Source organism: Enhydra lutris, unplaced genomic scaffold (genome assembly GCF_002288905.1).
Source record: "Enhydra lutris kenyoni isolate GAN:26980312 unplaced genomic scaffold, ASM228890v2 scaffoldscaffold1, whole genome shotgun sequence".
Lineage (NCBI taxonomy): Eukaryota > Metazoa > Chordata > Mammalia > Carnivora > Mustelidae > Enhydra > Enhydra lutris.
In genome coordinates this window covers 40,689,101-40,706,771 of record NW_019154085.1, presented here as the reverse complement: position 1 = coordinate 40,706,771, position 17,671 = coordinate 40,689,101, and the positions used below count along the sequence as shown (strand labels likewise).

The following is a 17,671-nucleotide window of genomic DNA, read 5'->3' as shown; positions in this document are numbered from 1 at the left end:
AATATATATTGGTAACATGCCACTGGCTAGGTGACTGAATTATCAGAGAAACTTGTAGTCCTCTGCTATAAAAGGTAAAACTTAGGAGATTATATCTAAAGGCACCTGGGGAGCTCCTGGGAGGCTTAGTCGGTGGAGCATCAGACTCCTGGTTTCAATCCCCACCCACCCACCCCTCACCCATACACTACCCCTCCCCAACTCTGCACTCAAGGGTGATTCTGTTTGTCCCTCTCCTTCTGCCCCTCCCCCCACTCGTGTGCATTCTCTCTCAAATAAATAAAATCTTCAAAAAAATTTTTTTAAGTAAAGGCATTTTGCAGTGCACCCTACTGCATTACTGCTCTTACTGTATTAAGAACTGCTGGTACTGAAGGTGCTGCATCTGGTACAAGGCTGTGAGCTCCTGCTGTCTGGTCAGTCGTTCCTGGTCCAACTCTCCCTAGTGAAGAGGTAGGGGAAGAAATACCACTGAACAAATTGCAAAAAGCTTAAAAGCCATTTACTACATATTATCTGAAAGCAAACTGAATCTCAGACCTTGACTTCCCACTCTACCTTTATGCCTCAAATGCTCAACTATTACAAAAACTCTTAAAGAGCTAAACAATGCCATCTAGTGGGAAAAGATAGTGTCTGCATTATAAGAGATTCCCTATGGTGGGAAAGGGGTCCTTACTTGAGCTGCTGTTCTCTACTCCTACCCTTGAAGCTGAATGTTGTACTGTACCCAAGAGTCATTACTATAACTAAAAAATGTATTATTTCCCAATGTTAAAAGTGATCTGTAAACCTGGAGATCATGTAGAAATTAGAGAAATGGGATAAAACTTTCAGAAAGGAGTAAAATTATCTGAAGTTAATGTGGTAGGAATATGACAAGGGCCCATAATGAATAGAGAGAGCAGTGTAGAAGTATATTTTGTTAAAGATGCTGACAAGTTTTACATTAACAGAATATGAAAGAGCTTGTAAAATTTTAACTCCCCACCCCAAAACTAGGTGTTTCTACTGCTACTAATATACCATGAATTAGACGGGTGCCTGGATAGCTCAGTTAAGTGATGGCCTTTAGCTTAGGTCATGAGGTGGTCCCTGGCTGGGATCCAGCCCCACATTAGCCTTTCTGCTCAGCAGGGAGCCTGCTTCTCCCTCTCCCTCTGCCTGCCACTCTGCCTACTTGTGCTCTCATTCTCTCACTGTCAAATAAATAAATAGATCTTAAAACATATATGTATGTGTATATATATAATGAGTAGGGAAAAACTGGTTTTTGTTTGTTTCAAATAACATAGCTGGAATTTAAATTCTGAAAAGTTAAAATTGGGAAATTTTAAGCCTTCAGCTCAGGTCATGATCCCAGAGGCCTGGCATCAGGCCCTGCATTGGGCTCCCTGCTCAGCAGGGAACCCGCTTCTCCCTCTCCCACTCCCCCTGCTTGTGTTCCCTTTCTCACTGTGTCTCTGTCAAATAAATAAATAAAATCTTTTTTAAAAAGGTGGGGGGTGACATAGATTAGGGCAAATCATTAGTGAATAGTTTATATCTTTACCATACATAGATTATGCTTTGGAATAAAATACTGGATATACAAAATTTCTTGGGGTGGAGATTATTTGAAATTCAGAGACATTTTTCTTTCCAATTAAATACTGGAGGATGGAAGCTACACTAGGCTAATCTAAACTTCCTACATTAAAACCTACATTTCAAGGTATATTCATCATCAATGTGAACTCTCTTAGCGTTACTCAGGGCAACAGCAGTAACAGCTGACAGAAGCAGAGTTTGCCATGGTTCTTCCCCTAAATAGAAGTCAGGAAATGGGCTAGGGCAAACATGCCAAGCTCCAAGGTATGCACTTCAAGCTCTGAAACATGCACGATAACTCATCCCAAGTTCAGAAAGGGAAATAAAGCACAAATTTGGTATATAAGTAAAATGTTTATACAATAATACACAAGTTTTCTTTGGGTTTATAACAGAAATGTCAGAAATAATTCCCTTCACCTAGGAATCATCATTGTTCTCCAAATTACAGGTGGTCTCAACCCATCAGTGGACAGTGACATCAATTACTGGATCAAGATCAATATTTATATGAAAAGAAGGGAGGAAGAGAGGGAAGAAAATATGTGCATGGCACAAAATGTTTCGTCAAACTTGTTTCACAAATACCCATGTACAGTTATGAATGTACAGAGTACTGATGTAAAACCACTTATTTTACTATGGACTGTGGCCAAACAATTTTATTGGCCATTGCTCTCACCTATGAATCCCTATGACCATAAGAGAGTTTGTGGCCCATTTATCTTCACCTCGCAAGAACCTACTGCAAGGCTAGCATAGGCCCTAACTATGTAACTGCTGAATAAATCAAAGGTATATGTTACTGCAGTGACCCAGTATTCACACTAAAGGTGTTTGACTATGGCCACTTCTGACTGTGGCAGCCACCCAAGACTCCAACCTAGAGAAGAAAAGCAAGGTACAGATCCGAGGCCCTCCAAAAGGAACTCTACAGGGAGAGGCCCAGAGACAGCTGCAGAGAAGTAAGATTTCCCATTCAAATGTATTCCAGTGCCAGTATACGAGGGAGGTTACATTATGATCCAATTTTTTTGTTAAAAATACTAGTAACCTGGGGCACCTGGGCAGCTCAGTGGGTTAAAGCCTCTGCCTTTGGCTCAGGTCATGATCCCAGGGTCCTGGGATCGAGCCCCATATCGGGCTCTCTCCCCTGCGGGGAGCCTGCTTCCTCCTCTTTCTCTCTGCCTCTCTCTCTGCCTACTTGTGATCTCTGTCAAATAAATACATAAAATATTTTTTTAAAAAAAATACTAGTAACTTGGGGCGCCTGGGTGGCTCAGTGGGTTAAAGCCTCTGCCTTCGGCTCAGGTCATGATCTCAGGGTCCTGGGATCAAGCCCCGCATCTGGCGCTCTGCTCAGCAGGCGGCCTGCTTCCTCCTCTCTACCTACTTGTGATCTCTCTCTCTCTGTCAAATAAATAAAAATTAAAAAAAAAAATACTAGTAACTTATATTTTTTTAAAAAAGTGTCCAATTCAAATTATTCCAAAGCACTAGAATTTTTTGTTAGCAACATTTATTTGCTTTAAGGTAAACCTAAAATTTAGGAACTTTTCGAGTTACAAAAAAGCAAAAAGCAAATAGAGGTGGGACGCCTGGGTGGCTCAGTTGGTTAAGCAGCTGCCTTCGGCTCAGGTCATGATCCCAGCGTCCTGGGATCGAGTCCCACATCGGGCTCCTTGTTCTGTGGGGAGCCTGCTTCTCCCTCTGCCTCTGCCTGCCACTCTGTCTGCCTGTGCTCGCTCTCTCTCTCTCTGACAAATAAATAAATAAAATCTTTAAAAAAAAAAAAAAAAAGCAAATAGAGGTAAGGGAAGAGGAAGAGAGGAGAATGTGCATTCTAATTAGAAGCAAAAAAAAAAAAAAATCTCTAAATAGTCAACTGAATTGAAGCACAGTAGATAAAGGTAAAAGCTCTGAAGTGAGCTTACAGAAATAAGGAGCCTGGGATGCCTGGGTGGCTCAGTTGGTTACGTGTCTGCCTTCAGCTCAGGTCATGACCCCAGGGTCCTGGGATCAAGTCCCACACATTGGGCTCCTGGCTCAGGGGGGAGCCTGCTTCTCCCTCTACCTACTGCTCACCCTGCTTGTGCACACTCTCTCTCTCTGACAAATGAATAAAATTAAAAAAAAAAAAAAGAAAGAAAGAAAGAGAAAAAGGAGAAGCTACAACATGGAGGACCTGGTAGGCAAAACAGGGTAAGATGTTGTTTTTTATTCCACACCTGCTGGAAAGCTACTAAATAAAGCATTTTGTTTCTTTAGAATTTGGGCGGGGGTGGGGAGAATGAAGAGGTTGGGGGAGAGGGGGTGAACACAGGTATCTGAGTTTTGGAAAGATGTTATAGCTGGGTATGCAGTCTGTAATTCAGACTGCCCACTGCTGTTTCAATTACTCTCAAAAGTGCAGTTTCTTCCTCATCAGATCCAACATCTGGGTTGTGTTTACAAAGAGAAGCAAGGGTTTCTGCAGCTAGTATGTATTCTGGGTGAGCTGTAAGGTACTTACCATATGAGGAGGGGGAGCTGGACCGGGAGAGAAGGGAACCCTTCCCCACATTTTCATGATATCACCAAGAGGCTGGAAGCTTTCATCACATGCTCTCTTCACCAATAAAGACATAGTAAAATAGCCCGCCTGAAACCATTCCGCCATCTCCTGATTATTGAAGGGACCTATAATAGCACCAATTAAACAGAAGGACAATAAAAATCCTTTCAGACTGAAGAGGAAAAAAAAATATTTCCTGAATCTGATCCTTATCCAGAGGTACAACTTACTTCAGGTGATACCCATCAATTATTTTTTATGATATTTTAATGTAATCCATCTGCAAAGTTAGTAAATAGGCTTCTAACTAGTAAAATACAACAGAAATGATTTTGAAATAAGACTTCTGGGGACGCCTGGGTGGCTCCATTGGTTAAGTGTCTGCCTTCAGAGTTCAGGTCATGATCCCTGGGTCCTGGGACTGAGTCCCACATCAGGCTCCTTGCTCAGCAGGGAGCCTGCTTTTCCTTCTACCCACTGCTCTCCCTGCTTGTGCGTGCGCGCTTGCGCGCTCTCTCTCTCTCTCTCTCTCTCTCTCTGACAAACAAATAAATAAATAAATAAATAAATTCTTGGTCGGGGGGGAGGGGAAGAAAGAAGTAAGACTTCTGTCTATACATCCCAAATTTTAAGGAACATAACTATCTCCATCTCACTCAATCTCTACAAATTCATTTGTCAGAAAAATATAATAAAACAAGAGTATTTTTGTTACACTTTGCATCACTAAGGCATAAGGAATATAAATATGTAAGGCTAAATATGATTTCCTCTAATTTTCATTTTCTGCCAGATTATTAAAGGTTAGCAAAGTATAAATAATAATCTATTAAATTAAGATAACTTACAACTGATGTACCCAGGTTCAACTAAATCTAGCTGAGGGTGGGGGCGCGATGACATTCTCTAGATGTTTTTACAATTAAAAATCAAACATTTTATACATAAAACTAACAAATACACTCTGATCCCTAACCATGAATACCAATTACATGGGTCTAGGCAGTGGGAACACAATAGTAAATAAAACAAATCCCTAGAACATCCAATTCTGGAAAAATGGAATAGATGTATTTGTCCCTTCTCCTCCTGCTAAATCCAACAAAAGCCCTACATATTATATACAGAGAAGACTCTGAAGAGTAGAAATAAGTAGACTTCAGAGCAAAGAAAATTACCAGAGACAGAGGGTTATTATGTATCAGTACAGGGTCAATCCATCAAGAAAACTAAGAAGACATAGCACTCATAAAAGTATACACCAAACTGCAAAAATATGTGAAGCAAAATCTAAAAAAATTGAAAAGACAGAGAAATACCCAATTATACCTGAAGACTTCAACACCATTCTCATGACAAGTGACAGAACTAGACAGAAAACGAACAAGATTATAGAGCTCAACAAAACCATCAATCAACAAGGTCCAACTGATTAATTTATAGAATGATCCAAAGACAGCAAAATACACAGTCTTTTCAAGTACCCACAGAACATACAACAAAAAGAACTATAGTCTGGGCCATATATAAATCTCAGTAAATTTTTAAGAACTGAAATTATATATGGTGTGTTTTTCAACCACAATAAAATCAAGCGAGAAATCATTAATAGAAAGGTAACAGGAAAATCTCCAAGCACTCAGAAACTGAACAACACACTTGCAAATTATCCACGAGTAAAAGTGGAAGTCTCCTAGGGGCCTGCCTGGCTCAGTCAGAAGAGCATATGACTCTTGATCTCAGGATCATGAGCTCGAGCCCCACTCGGGTGTAAAGATTACTTAAATACATTTTTTTCAAAAGTGGAGGTCTCAACAAGAAAAAAACAAAATACACTGGACTGGGGGGTGCCTGGATGGTTCAGTCAGTTAAGAGTCCAATTCTTTTTTTTTCTTTTTTTTTTTTAAGATTTTATTTATTTATTTGACAGAGAGAGAGAGAGATCACAAGTAGGCAGAGAGGCAGGCAGAGAGAGGGGGATAAGCAGGCTCCCTGCCAAGCAGAGAGCCCAATGAGGTGCTTGATCCCAGAACCCTGAGATCATGACCTGGGCCGAAGGCAGAGGCTTAACCCATTGAGCCACCCAGGCACTCCAGCATCCAACTCTTGATTTTGGCTCAGGTCATGATTTCAGGGCTATGAGATCAATCCCCACGCCAGGATCACATGCTATGCATGGAACCTACTTAAGATTCTCTCTAGCTCTTCCTCTGCAGCTTCCTCACCTCTTAAAAAAAGGGGGGGGGGGCACCTGGGTGGCTCAGTGGGTTAAAGTCTCTGCCTTCGGCTCAGGTCATGATCCCAGAGTCCTGGGATCCAGCCCCGCATTGGGCTCTCTGCTCCGCAGGGAGCCTGCTTCCTCCTCTCTCTCTCTCTCTGCCTACTTGTGATCTCTGTCAAGTTTAAAAAAAAAAAAAAAAAGGGCAGGGGGAGGGGCACCTGGGTGGCTCAGTCAGTTAAGCAGCTGCCCCTTTGGCTCAAGTCATGATCCCAGGATTCTGGGATTGAGCTCCGCATTGGGCTCCTTGCTCAGTGGGGAGCCTGTTTCTATCTCTGCCTGCAGCTCCCCCTGCATGTGCACTCTTTCTCCTCCTTTCTAACAAATCTTTAAAAAAAAAAAAAAAAAGGTATACTAAACTGAATGAAAATGAAAAGGTATGTCTCCAATTTGTTAAAGAAGTGTTGAAAGAGAAATTTATGGTATTAAATGCTTACATTAGAAAAGTCTCAAATCAATACTATATAAGCACCCACCCTCAAGACCCTAGAAAAAGGAAAGCAAAATAAACCCTAAGAAGGAAAGAAATAAGAACAGAACTCAATGAAACTGAAAACAAAAAACAGTAGTGAAAAAAAAAATCAATGAAACAAAGCTGATTCCTTGAAGAGATGAATAAAATTAACAAATCTGTAGCAAGACTGACAATGACAAAAGAGAAATGAACAAATTACCAACATGAGGAATAAAACAGGGGCTATCACTACAGAACTTGCAAACATCAAAAAGAGAGTAAGGGAATACTCCAAGTAACTCTACCCACACAGATTTGACATCTTAGCTGTAATGGATGAATTCATAAAAAAACAAAACAAAACAAAACGTACCAAATCAACCTGTATTAAATCAGTAATTTAAATAGCCCCTGTAACTATTAGGGATACTGAATTTTAATTTTAAAATTAAAAAAAACAAAAACAAAAACGGGGCATCTGGCTGACTCGGTAGAGCATGTGACTCTGGATCTCAAGGTCATGAGTTCAAGCCTGCCCATGCTGGGCATAGAGCCTACTTTAAAAATAATTCCCAAAAGAAGTCCCCAGATGGTTTCACTGGAGAATTCTACAAAACATTTGAAGAAGAATTAACATCAATTCTAAACAATCTTCCAGAAAATAGGAGAGGGAATAATTCCCAGTTCATTTTATGAAGCTAATTATTATCCTAATACTAAAATCAGACGAGGATACCAAAAACTACAAAACAACATCCCTCATAAAGACAGACACAAAAATCCTTAACTAAATTAAACATTACCAAAAAGGAGCCAGCAATATATAAAAAGTTATAAACCATGACCAAATGGGGTTAACGCCAAGAGTACAAAGCTGGTTCAATATTCAAAATGCAATCGATTTAATCCACCATATCAAAGTTGCTAAAGAAGAAAAATCATAGGATCATTTCAACAAATGCAGAAAAAGCATTTGACAAAATCCAATACCCAATGAAACTCTCAAAAACTAAGGTACTTCCTCAACTTCATAAAGAGCATCTATAAAAAGCCAGAAGCTAACATTACACTTAATAATGAGCTCAGCAAGGTCACAGACTAAAGACAAACATCCAAAATTCAATTCTATATAGTAACAATGAACACAAAGACATTGAAATGAAATTTACAATTACTAAAAAAAAAACCAAGGAGATATAAATCGATTAAAGCATGTATAGAATATATGCTAAAAACTACAAGTTCATAGATTGGAAGACTCAACATGAGAAAGCTATCAATTCTCTTCAAAATGATATAAAGGTTTAACATAGTTCCTATTAAAATCTCAGCAAGATATTTAAGTACAGATTTTTGAATATTTACATGGTAAATACAGATAAGATTATTCTAAAATTTATACAGAAAGACAAGGAACTAGAAAAGTTAAAAACTGTTTTGATAAAAATAAACTGGGAGAAAAAAAAAAAAACGGGAGGAACCAGTCTATCCAACTTCAAGACATATATAACTATACAGCTACAGTAATCGAGACTGTGATACTGGCGCAAAGACAGACACACAGATCAGTGGAACAGAAAAAAGAATGCAGAAAACAGACCAACATAAATATACCCAACTGAATTTTGAGAAAGGTAATTCAAAAGAGGAAAGATGGCTTTTCAACAAAATGTTCCAGAGCAACTGGACATCCATCGGCAAAAAAATAAACTTTGATCTAAGTCCCATTCGTTATACAAAAATTAGTAGATCACAGAGTTGGGGCTCCGGGGTGCCACAGTCAGTTGAGCAGTCTTGGTTTTGGCTCAGGGCATGATCTTGGAGTTGTGGGATCAAGCCCCACATCAGGCTCCCTGCTCCATGTGGAGTCTACTTAAGACTCTCTCTCCCTCTGCCCCTCCCCACACTCTCTCTCTAAACTAAATAATAAATAAATTAACCTTTTAAAAAAATCACAAGACTTAAATATAAAACAAAAAACTATAAATTATTTTGGAAAGGACATTTTGGGATCTGAAGCTAGGAAAAGAGTTCTTCTGTCTCAGACTTAATACTAAAAACACAATCCATAAAAGGGAAAAATTAATCAACGGGACTTCATCAGTATTTAAAACTTTTCATCTGTGATAAAAAGATAAAAACAGACTGGTATAAAGTATTTGCAAACCACCTATCTAACAAAGGACTAGTATCTATATATAAAGAAATCTCAAAACTCAAAAGGTAAAAAAAAAAAAAAGCAAACAGTCTAATCAGAACATGGGTAAGAAAGCACGAAGAGATAGTTCACTTAAGAGAACAAACAGCCAATAAACATATAAAAAAATGTTCAACATCTTTACCCATTAGGGAAATGCAAACCAAATACTACAATGAGATATTGTATACTCTATACACTACACAACATGTCAAGTGGCTAAAATAAAAAATAGCAACAACATCAAATACTGTCAAGAATATGGAGAAACCAAATCACTCATAGATTGCTGCAGAAATACAAAATGGTACAGCCCTCTGGAAAAGCTTGGCAGTTTCTTTAAAAAACTAAATGTGGTGTTACCATATAATCTAGCAGTTGCACTCCTGGACATTTGTATCTCAAGAGGAATGAAGAGTTTGTTATAACAAAAGCCTACCCATAAATGTTTAACAGCTTTATTATAATAGCCAAAATAGAGGGTGCCTGGGTGGCACAGTCAGCTAAGGGTTCAAGTCTTGATTTCAGCTCATGTTATCATCTCAGGATTATAAGATCGAACCCCACATCGGGCTCTGAGCTCAATGAAGAGTCTGCTTGAGATTCTTCCTCCCTCCCCCCACCCCCACTTCCCCACTGCACATACTCTCTCTAAAATAAATAAATCTTTTTTTTTAAAGATTTTATTTATTTGACAGAAAAAGACAGTAAGAGAGGGAACACAGCATGGGGAGTGGGAGAGGGCAAAGCAGGCATCCCACTGAGCAGGGAGTCTGATGCGGGATTTGATCAGGACCAAGCTGAAGGCAGAAGCCTAATGACTGAGCCACCCAGGTGCCCAAATAAATCTTAAAAAAATAATAATAATAGTCAAAAATGGGAACAACCCAGACGGCTTTCATGGATGAATGGCTACACTATGATATATTCACATCACTGATGTACTCTCAGTTAAAAAAACAAAAAATACCACCCACTGACACCATGTAACAACCTTTATCAATCTCCTGAGCATGATGCTAAGTGAAAAAAAAATTAGCTGGAAATGGATTCCATTTATGTAACATTCTTGAAATGACAAACTATAGAAATAGGGGTAGTGGTTGTCAAGTGTTAAGGAGTAGGTACCAATGGGAAGGAAATGCATGTGTCTATCCAAGGGCAACATGAAATAGAAATGTTTTGAATCTTGACTATATCAAAGGCAATACCCTGGCTGGATACCGTACTACAGTTTTGCATGAGATTACCAGTACTGGGAAACCGGATAAGGAATACATAAAATCTCTATTATATCTTACAACTGCATGTGAAGCTACAATTATCTTAAAGTAAATTTAATTAAAACACACATCCATGGGTTTTGGGGTGGGTTTTTTTTGTTTTGTTTTGTTTTTTGTTTTTTTTGGTTTTGGTTTTTAAAACCATGTGTTTTAATTAAAACACAGAGTCCTCAACTTGGAAGCACACTTTGTCTCTCCAGCTGCAATCCCTGAAACATCGAATAAATGCTTCTGATTGTTTTACGAAAAACAAAACAAACAAGCAAACAAAAACTCCACAAATGCACAGTCCTGATCCCATGTACCTTACATTCTACAGGGATGTAAACAGATCATTAACAAATATATACAGAGCCAGGCAGCAACAGATGCTGTGAAGGAGAATAAAGGGAAAGGGTAAGGGGACTGAGTGTGGAAAAGGAGTTAGTATGCTGGAAAGAGGTCACAGGGTGTACACAGGGTGTACTATCATGAAACTGACACTAACACAGTCAACCAATTTCAAGTTATAAACAAAGATTTCAAAAGCAGAAATGAAGATTCAACAAATATCTTTTATAGCATTCTCTCCCCATTCTAATCTAACTTATGCACCACCCATATTTTTAAGGGATTAACGTATAATATGGTATGACCTTTTCTCCCACATTTTTAACAGATCTTTATCATTTATGGAATCAACTCCACTTCAGCAAAACATTGAAGTACGGTCTTCCAAGACTACTGCCATCACCTTTTCATGGGAGAGAAACTGAAGTACAAGGATGATAAAGAATTCACCTGCCTAGTTAACCAGCTGGGTAGCTAGAACTGAGGGGGTCTTGAGCATTTTGTTTACATCCCTATCATATTAGTAATCACATTCTGCCTTGTAGTCAAACAATTTTCATTGGACTGCCCTCCCCCACATTGAAATTGTAAAGTACTATGGGAGGAACCTACAAAAATGCCATATACATACATACATACATGCATGTGTGTACACACACACCCACACCCACACACACACATATATGTGTGTGGGGTGGGGGGTGTGGGTGTGTGTGGGTGTGTGTGTTTATATGTCCTGTAAAATGGATTGTTTTCTACTACGTGTGTGTGTGTGTCCTGTAAAAATGGATTGTTTTCTACTATTATGCAAATTGACATTAAATAATGACCATCTTACAGAATCTGGAGGTAATGGCTTCAAGTAGAATGGAACGAGCTACCTTGAATTTCTCCCTGAGGATCTTTGTAATACCACTTCTGCATTGCTTCGTGCATCAGCGGAACAGACACTCCCTTAGCTCTGTGCTCTTGCAGTTTCGACGCCAGTCTCTCATCATCTAGTGCACTGTCTTGGAGATAAGCCACCATCTTCTCAGCTTGCTAATAGGGGAAAAAAAAAAAGGATTGAGGAAACAAATGATCCCAAATTAATACTAGAACATATAATAAAAATGCCTTCCTTTTTTTGAATGACTTGACCTGTGAAAGGTATTACAATGCAAGAAATACAGCAGGCAACCATTTACTTCTTCCAACAAGGTCATATAGTATGTACTACCCCCATTTTATGGAGGGGTAACTAAGGCCCAGAGAGGTCAAATCTTGCTCAAAGTCTCAAAATTTTTAAGCAAACCAAACAGATTAAAACACAAACTGGTATGGATGAAAATCCAGGCTTCTAATCAACACACTAATAAGATTACTTTTTAAAATAATAAGCCACTGGTCAATCCTGAAGCATATAAACTAAACCTGTAAAAACATGGGTATTAATACAACAAAGACTCAATTAATATGATTACAAATAAAATTTTTTATAAGTTTTACTAAGACACTGCCCTTTCTTCCTCTCTTTGAGCATTTCCTGCCACCAAAAACTACCCTACCCTGAAACAGAAATTCTTCTCCAGAAAACAAGCTATCATTTACTTTATATACAACAAAGGTACATCTAATCTTAGGAAAATCTAGAGACATAAATAAAATGTTAAAATCCTGAGCTTAACTATTTTCCCAGTTATACTTTAGGCAAAAAATACAGACGATGCTACGCTACGCCCGTCCACAGCTGCTTGTATTTGCCATTTTTGGCATTCCATTAATTTCCAAAAAGAAAAAAGAAAAGCAAATAGCTAAGGGCAACCTCAGAAGAGAAAAAATAACCTGACACAATGACTACTACATAGCAGAAACTTATAAGCATGAAATGATTTGAAAGACAATTACTCATACAAAACAATACGAGATTTACAAACAACTTTTCCAGTACATAAAATCTAGTGCACAGAAGTTCCATTTCTAAATATTCATTTAATGCTTCCAAATTTTATGGTAGTCTGAGAAATAAAAAAAGGATTACATGATTTTTACCTGCTCCAAATGTTTGAGACCCTCTTCATCATCTGGCTCTGTGGAAACACTGCCCATCCCAGGAGCACCTACGACCGGCGTTTCAACTGGCCGTAGGGCAGGACTTGGATTGGGAACAGGCGGTGGAAGTATGAGAAGAGGAGAGGCTGTATCTGAAGGAATCTGTGACAGGGGCTGCTGGACATCAGAAACTATTTCTGAAGGAAAAAAAAACACGGAATATAGAGACTCTTTTTGAGATTTTCTTTTTTAGAGAGAGCGAGCAAGCAGGGGGAAGGGCAGAGGCATAGGGAGAAGCAGGCTCCGCACTGTGCAGGGAGCCCAGTAGAGTCTTATGAAGAATGTTATCATCAAGTCGGGCCACTCACTAAATGGGCTCAACGGAAATGTGGATCAGGAACACTGCAGCTACTTCTTATGGAGAAGTGTAGTATTTCTCCCTACGATGACAGAAGTACCTCTACAGAATGACACAATATAAGGATTAAAAAGGTATCTAGAAGGTCCTTTTACAGTGCCTGACTGGGTCACTAGAGCAACTGCCCAATAGCTATATAATTTCCTCTTGAGAGCAAACTATCAGTCCAATCCCTTCTTTATAACATGTCTCCACTAGCAGATGATTAACAAAGCACAGCAAATCTTCTCAAAAATATCGTAACTCATCATCAAAACTTTGATTAAGTGCATTTGCAATTATCTTGAATAAATACCTATTTCAGGTGATAATTAATGTAATTCAATACATTACTCTTTAGGATAATGAAGAGCATTTGGGAGTCTACCTAGACAGGTCCAGAAGTTCTTCTCAATATAAACACAGACTGCAAAAGAAGTTCTATGTTGGTCCCTATTTCTAGCCTCTCAGTATGCAGGCTCTTAAGAAGGGAGGGGGATGGGAGTAATTAGATACAAATGCAGTTTCTCCTTTGAAACCTTGTTTGCTCAATTACAGACAGCTTCTCCAAATCCCTGCCCCTCTCAGGAACACTTTCCTCTCTCTGCCAAACTTCTTCTTCTTCTTCTTTTTTTTTTTTTTTTTTTTAAGATTTATTTATTTATTTGTCAGAGAGAGAGGGGAGAGAGAGCGAGCACAGGCAGACAGAATGGCAGGCAGATCTGCCAAACTTCTTTAAAGAACAGTTGATCCACCACAACCACCACCACCCCCGCTACACTGTGACTTCCACTTCCACCCTCCAATACAGCTTCTCTCCCACAAAGAAGAGGTGACTCAAAGTCCCCAAACCCAATGGCTTTTCCTAGTCCTCTCCATCTGACCTCAGCAGCCCAATCCTAAATCGAAACCTTCTCCCCTTCCTTACTGTCCTTCACTATAGGCCACTCTTGCCTCTGAAGATTTTCTCTGGCTACTCTTCACCTATCCTCTAAAAATGGGAATTTTGCCCTAGATGACTAATATACATATGCTTTATCTCCCTTATAGACTATCAATCTGGAGTTTCATCTTTAATGGGTATCTACGAAGCTTTCTCAAAATAAACATGTCTGGATTCCGTCCTAAAATCTCCTAGAATAAGGTCCCAGTCATCTACATTCAAGAGAATGAACCACAGGTAATTTGGGGGCACATCATAACTGAAAAATGACTACTCTCAAAATGGACAAGTCCCACAGTGCCTGACAGAGATTCAAATATTTGAAAACACTCACTAAGCTTTGTTCTAGACATAGAACTCTGAAAAGATACCCTTGGTTTAAGCCCTATAAATATTAGTCTATTAGGCAAAAAAGATAATACATGGTCTATTAGGCAAAAAGGATAATACACAGATCTTTATCATATCATACTGCCATGTCAAGAATAGTGCTGGTTGTTTAAGAACCAAGAGAAAGAAGATCGCTAATCAGCTCAGGAACTTGGGGTGGAACAGAGTTCCAGGCACAGAGAGGAGCATGTGCTAAGGCAAGGAGACAAAAGAACAAGGCCTTATATGGGGTGGACCTAAGGGTCTGTGAGGGTGGGGAACAGAGTATGAAGGAGACAGAGATGCACTGAAACTGTACCGAAGCAGGCATATGCCAGGTCATGCAAGGACTCACATGCCATGTTAAAGGCATGTTCCTATGGTGACTCAACCAATTAACCCTTCAACGTCAAGTACTACAATGTCATTTTTAAGTATGCACAAGAAGAAACATGGAAGTAAACATTAAAACTGCCTACTAAGATATACGAGCAAATTAAAACAGTAACACTGGAGAAGGGGATATACTTTAAACTTATTCTTTAGCAAAGGTGGTAGGACTTCACAGATCCATCCATGTTCTTTCTGGCCTCTCTTGGAACAACAGCAATTTGGTGTGCCTTCTAGACACACATCCAACCACCATATGAAAGGAAGGTACCTGTCTGATGTGGGGATCAAATTACTGCAGAGGATCCTAAACCCTGTCTGCTCAACCAATACCAAGGTGGCTGTGTCATAACACCCTAGAAAGTAAGATTCCCGAGTTGCACCCTTGCTTCTTCTAACTCTGTTTTGGTGAATTTGGGGAACGACAAAATGTGGGAAGCAGCGTTTGACGGGGTTTACTGGTAAAATAATCTATTCCAGTAATTTACCACTGGGAGAGGTTCTACAAGGCATAAACAGAATCCTATCTTATCAGTGATCACTGGCCTGCCTGAGCAGAATCCTGTTTTAGCTTGTCTACTCTCATAAATACATACCATCCCCTCTGCTGGGCACTTTGGTTGGTAGGCTAGTTTCTGTCTGATTATCTTCCTCAGCTTTTTCCGTTTGCTCAGTTTGGGGTTCCTCTTTCCTCTCAAACTGTGGTGCTTCCTGAGGCTGATGGTCTGAAGGAGTACCTGGTCTAGCAGACGAGGAGGAGGTCTGGGATATTTCCTCACTGGCTTCTGTAACATAAAGCATTCTTAAGTTAACAACTTGGGAAATTCTGAGTCTGATGAAAACAAGAAGGTAAAAGACAAAAATGAGCCTTACCAACTCCCACTCTATCTGTCTTCTCTCCCTCTTTCCTATTTGTCTTATCGGGTTCTTTGGCTTCTTCATTATGGCTGCTCTCAGAGTCAGAGCACTCCCCACCTTCCTCTACAGGCCGGAAGTCCATTTCCTGCTCTTCTGGAATCGGCTCTTTCTGCACTTTCTGTGTTAAGAAAATAAAGCCAAAAGTCAACAATACATTTGGCTCTGGTGGCAGGTCAGTGCCTGTTGTTTAAATATTTAAAACAAATTTCTTACCTTTAGAGAGAGGAATGCTCCAGAGGAGTCAAATGTGCCCATCTCTTCTTCAGCATCCTCTAAGCACCACTCAGGCAAGCTATCCCGGTCATCATCTATGCTTCCACTACCAGAACGCACCCTTCGGTAACCTCGTTCATCATCCCGATCTCGAAAATCAAACTCAAACCTTCGCCGTCGTTCCATGTGTTCCCGCCAGCCTGCAGAACGAGGGCCATCTGGGATGAGGAGGAGGATACAAACCTTAGAAAATTTTTAGGACAGTACTTGAGGAAAAAAAATCAAAATAGGAAATAAAGAAGAAAACTATGACTGGCTGTGAATTCAAATGATCAACCTACTAAAGAGAAAATTAGGCAAAGTAAATGAAATTCAGAGTTCAGCATACATATGACATCACTAAGTAGCAACAGGAGTTCGATGAGTACTGAGCCACACAACGTACTCTAAAGCTCTGAAAAATAAATTTTAAACAAATTACTGTTAAAGGACACTTGATTTGAAGTATACACTTTGGATAAGCTTTAGGTATCTGACTGAAATGTCGATTAGCCATTCACATGGCATACTCTTAGCCCAGGCTTATAACGCTGGTCATTTTCCCATACTAAAGTCTATGCCTTCCCTCTGGCAGGCCTTAACACGTTTCTTTCTTCTCACAAAAATGATGTATACAATGAACTCCCTGTGGCAAATCCTAATGTCAAATTTATCATGCCTACTTGCAAGGGCCAAGATTCCATTTGTAATTCTGATTCCCCAAAAAAAGGCATGGAATTATAGCACTGACAGATGTCAGAGATTTTATATAGCCCCACTATCCTAATTTTATAGTTTAAGAAACAAAAACTCTGACAGAAGTAACTTGCATAGTGGCAAAGCAGAACAAGAATCTAATTCTGCATCCTCTACTGCTTTTTCCACAACAGCATGCTTACTTTCCTTTCAAACCTTTACTCTCATCTCTTAACTCTCCCTAGGGAGTTTTTATTTCTGTGTAATACCCCCAGGGACATTCCTAAATCCACCCTACCAAACTGTTTATTACATCTACTTTCCAACAGAAGAAAGACTACCTAAGAATGAAGGATGCCAGTTGAGGTATTTTGTTTTTTTAAGAAAGGGGAACTCTTGTTAATATCTGACAAACCCGAGTCTAAGAGAGTCTTTTAAAAAGAAGCATGTTTTCGGCTTTCTCTGTGGGAGATACACAAAAGAAATGAGACAAAAAGTTCAATGTTCTTACTACTGAGGCCCAATTTGCTAAAGCCAGCAATCTAAAGCAAACCGAAAATAAGGAGGCAAAACATTAAAATGCCCAGTAGAGGTACCTACTTACAAATCACTCACAAAATAGTTAAGAAAACATTATTCCCATGCTCCCCCATCCTTCACTTAGAACTATTACATTGTGAAAACTAAAGAACTTTACACCCAGGCTGCTTAAATGCAAACCTAGAATCATTACTCAAAAGAAGTACTCATGACCAAATGTTGAATTCCAGAGTACTCTATTACTATCATTTCTAAACCGTCTGTTAAGTATGCACCATGATAGGAATCTATCCTTCTAGGCATCTGGCTCATGTTTTCCTCTTACTGAGTTTCTTAAGTTCAGCTCCCAGAGTGGATGCTTTGCTGTCCTTAATCGTCCCATCTCCCATACATATCCAGTTTTTAGCCCTACTTAAAACAAATGTAGAAATCCCTAGCTTATAAAGACT

At 39.3% G+C, this 17,671-nt stretch overlaps 1 protein-coding gene across 3 annotated transcripts in view; it reads right to left on the bottom strand.

Moving 5' to 3' along the window:
* The window catches only part of LOC111141353 (GRB10 interacting GYF protein 2), a 149,138-nt gene that overhangs the window by 41,403 nt on the left and 90,064 nt on the right, over positions 1-17,671 (bottom strand). For 2 of the 3 annotated variants that reach the window (XM_022493850.1, XM_022493835.1), the window contains exons 10-16: positions 15,948-16,165; positions 15,690-15,852; positions 15,413-15,601; positions 12,718-12,914; positions 11,568-11,727; positions 4,103-4,269; positions 351-442 (exon numbers count right to left, since the gene is read on the bottom strand). In XM_022493850.1, the coding sequence (XP_022349558.1) occupies positions 351-442; positions 4,103-4,269; positions 11,568-11,727; positions 12,718-12,914; positions 15,413-15,601; positions 15,690-15,852; positions 15,948-16,165 (1,186 nt within the window). The remainder of the gene's footprint in view (positions 1-350; positions 443-4,102; positions 4,270-11,567; positions 11,728-12,717; positions 12,915-15,412; positions 15,602-15,689; positions 15,853-15,947; positions 16,166-17,671) is intronic. The other variant, XM_022493842.1, reaches the window with a different exon arrangement.